At 54.6% G+C, this 3,691-nt stretch overlaps 1 protein-coding gene across 4 annotated transcripts in view; it reads left to right on the plus strand.

Moving 5' to 3' along the window:
* HMOX2 (heme oxygenase 2) overlaps positions 1 to 3,443 on the plus strand; it is a 31,800-nt gene extending 28,357 nt beyond the window's left edge. For all 4 annotated transcript variants that reach the window (XM_055340455.1, XM_055340454.1, XM_055340457.1 and 1 more), the window contains 4 exons: positions 590 to 707; positions 1,081 to 1,572; positions 2,502 to 2,628; positions 2,720 to 3,443. In XM_055340455.1, the coding sequence (XP_055196430.1) occupies positions 590 to 707; positions 1,081 to 1,572; positions 2,502 to 2,628; positions 2,720 to 2,847 (865 nt within the window). In that variant the 3' untranslated portion in view covers positions 2,848 to 3,443. The remainder of the gene's footprint in view (positions 1 to 589; positions 708 to 1,080; positions 1,573 to 2,501; positions 2,629 to 2,719) is intronic.
* The last annotated feature ends 248 nt before the right edge of the window (positions 3,444 to 3,691 follow it).

The following is a 3,691-nucleotide window of genomic DNA, read 5'->3' on the forward strand; positions in this document are numbered from 1 at the left end:
TTGTGTGGACCACATGAGCTGCTCATCTTTTGGGTCATGTGGCCGTTGCCTTGTCACATATGGTCTGTGGCACCTGTCGGCATACACCATCTGTGTCATTTTAAGTGGTACAAACCTAGGTCCTGGTTCCCACTGCCTTGGCCCCTCTCATTCTGATCCTACACCTGGGCCCAGTGACATGGAGACCTGCACAGGCTATGGGTCAGGGTGGGAGGAAGGCGGCAAGGGAGGGACATCCACAGTCCGTCACAGCACGATTCTGTGAAACATGTTCGCAAAGACTGGCTGCTCCCTGGAGAAGCCAGCAAATATTGGTGGGATCAGAAGTGTGTGTTTCCTCAGGCACACGGTGGCCACAGAGACCAAGCATTGTTCATTTGGGGGGGTTCACAGAGACACGGACTGTTCAGTGGGCATCATCCCACATGGCGCCCACGTCCTTGGGGCCCATTCACATTTGCCTGCTCCCCAGCCAGACTGTGTTAGTGCTGCAGTGGAGTTTTGAGTAGCTTCTGCCTCTAGCTCAGCGGGGGCCACCCTGAGACCGAGCAGGGCTAACACACACGCACTCACACACCCATCTCCACAGGATGGCCGACCTCTCCGAGCTCCTGAAGGAGGGGACCAAGGAAGCACATGACCGGGCAGAAAACACCCAGTTTGTTAAGGACTTCCTGAAAGGCAACATCAGGAAGGAGCTGTTTAAGGTGGGTGCCCTTGGTCCTGGATGGGGTCACGTTGGGGGCCTTGGTCCCAGGAGGAGGATCCCCTTGGAGCTGCTGTGAGGTGGCAGCTGGACCTTTTCTCATCTGCTCGCCACTCCATTGATAGCAGACTGCGGTTTCATGTGGCTTAAATAGAATAGCATCGCAGTGATATGCAGGAAGCAGAAGTATCCACGTTCCAAAGAATTCACCATGTCATTTCTTTAAGGAACGTGAAGTTTCTTGGGTGTGAAATGATTCCTTGTATAAACATGGGCTTCTGGGGATCGGGGTGGTGGGAGCAGTGGGCTCATGAGACATGCTCGCTGGGCAAGGCCTGCAGCCCTTTGCCATGGTCTCCCCTTACCCTCAACAGCTGGCCACAACTGCACTTTACTTCACATACTCCGCCCTCGAGGAGGAAATGGAACGCAACAAGGACCACCCAGCCTTTGCCCCCTTGTACTTTCCCACGGAACTACACCGGAAGGAGGCACTGACCAAGGACATGGAGTATTTCTTCGGTGAGGACTGGGAGGAGAAGGTGCGGTGCTCTGAGGCTGCCCAAAAGTATGTGGAGCGGATCCACTACGTGGGGCAGAATGAGCCAGAGCTGCTGGTAGCCCATGCCTATACTCGCTACATGGGGGACCTCTCGGGGGGCCAGGTGCTGAAGAAGGTGGCCCAGCGGGCCCTGAAACTCCCTAGCACGGGAGAAGGGACCCAGTTCTACCTGTTTGAGAACGTGGACAATGCACAACAGTTCAAACAGTTGTACCGGGCCAGGATGAATGCCTTGGACTTGAACCTGAAGACCAAGGAAAGGATTGTGGAGGAGGCCAACAAGGCCTTTGAGTACAACATGCAGGTACTGCTGGGGCTCAGGCTGGAGGGGGGCCTCTGATGGTAAGAGCCAATCCAGAGCTGCCCAAACAGGTTTCAGTGCATTAGGCCAGATGAGCTGTGGGCTGCCAGAAAGTACAGGACCAAATCGGCCAGAGGGCATGAGCCCAGTGATGGCTCCGCTGTTTGACAGGTGCCCTGTGTGCTTACTTTGGGGAGGGTGAGGTCCTAGCACTGAGGGTTCGGAGAGAATGAAGCTGTCTCCTCTCTCACCACAGGATTGTCTTGAGTGGATTTCCTCCTTTTTTAGCAAGGGTTGCTATGAAAAGTCTCACTTGATAAGTTCACAGAACTAAGGAGAGTGAGGAGAACTCTGTTTACAAATGACTGTTAGATGCGGCCAAGCCTGGGGAGGCTGATTCCGTCCTGGGGCCCAGGCCAGCCCTCAGCACCAGGAGAGTGGCCAGGACGGGGAGTGAGGCTCTACCCCGAGTTGCAGGCCTGTCAGATTAGTCTGACATCAGCAAGCCTGCTGGGGCCTCAGTTGTCCCATGTTCCTGTCATTCAGTAAAAATACCTAGCCACTGACAATGGGAAAGTGCCAGCGCTCACAGCGTGTTGTGGGGCAGCGCTTTTGTTCTTGTCCTCATTGTTTCTCCCTGGGAGTTCCAGCTGTGGGCTGTGTTGTCTGGTCAGTGCCCAGGGTGGAGCCACCAGAGTCAGCAGTGGTGAGATGCTGCAGCACAGGTGTGGTCCCACTTCAAGAGCTGTGCCAGGGAGAAGCGTGAGGTCGCTGTGATGGTGCCTGCTGCTCACTAGGGCTGCTGATTTACTGGTTTGCTCTCCTGAGCAAGTCTTGCTGGTTCTAGCTCCTTTTGCTCAGGGGAAGAGAGAGATTTCTGAGAGCAGAGTGTACGCAGTCCAGTGATGGCTGTTCATCCCCTGCTCCTGCAGATATTCGATGAACTGGACCAGGCTGGCTCCTTGTTGGCCAGAGAGATCCTGGAGGACGGAGTCCCAGTGCACGATGGGAAGGGAGACATGCGTAAATGCCCCTACTATGCTGCTAAACCAGACAGAGGTAGGTCTTGCCTGTCCCAAAGTCTCATCCCAGGGTGGGTGTGTCCATGTTCCCCAGTGATGCCATGTCCTCTGTTGGTGCCACCACACAGGTGCCCTGGAGGGCAGCAGCTGCCCCTTCCGAACAGCCCTGGCTGTGCTGAGTCAGCCCAGCCTGCAGTTCATTCTGGCTGCTGGCGTGGCCCTGGTTGCCAGCTTCCTGGCTTGGTACTACATGTGAAGGACCCATCATACCACGTTGGCACCCTCTTCCCAAATGACCACTGGCCTGCCCCTGCCTCCACCGGTGACTGAACTACCACCTCAGGTGACTTTTTTTTTTAAATGCTGGGTTTGAGAAAACAAGCAACCAATAAAAGCCAGACGCTAAAGCCTCTGCCTGTAGCGTCCTCTGTGGGCTTGATGCTGAGCTGGCTGCAGATCCACCATTCCTGCAGCCATGAGGCCTTGGCTCCGGGAGCAGCCAGTGCAACTCAGCAGGCCAGCCTGGGCCTCTGGAACCAGCTCTGCTCCTGGGGCGTCCACACTGCTCACCCTGAGGCTCCTTCCCTCACTCTTCTCCTGTGTTGGCATTTAGGTGGGAACCATTCCTCTGATGGGCATAGTGAAGCCTGCAAGCCCAGGCTGCTGTAGCTCTGTGGGAGGGAGGGAGCCTCTCCTGGGGGAGGAGAAGGGGTGGCTTGCACCGTCCTGAACCAACCAGTCCTCATCCCTCTCAAGCAGAAACCCTGGAGAGGGGGTCTATTTAGCCATGGCCCATCGCCTGCCTCCCTTGACCTGTGTAAATGCTACAGCACTCAATAAAGTGGACTCTGACAGCTGCCTCCCTCTTTTCTGGCGAGAACATTTTCCTTCTTTTCTGGCGAGAACATTTTCCTCCTCAGCTACCCTGCTCTTCTCATGCTCCCGACACCCAGAGCAAAACCACCTCATCACACAAATTTGATGTGATTCTCAGAAGTACTTTGAAGGTTCCCTACTTTTTGAAATTTGTTTATGAATAAGGATTTTTAAAAGTGCATATACTTTTATTATGCAACAATTCAGGGTCTAAAATACAAATG

Source organism: Nyctereutes procyonoides, unplaced genomic scaffold (genome assembly GCF_905146905.1).
Source record: "Nyctereutes procyonoides isolate TBG_1078 unplaced genomic scaffold, NYPRO_anot_genome, whole genome shotgun sequence".
NCBI classification, from domain to species: Eukaryota; Metazoa; Chordata; class Mammalia; order Carnivora; family Canidae; genus Nyctereutes; species Nyctereutes procyonoides.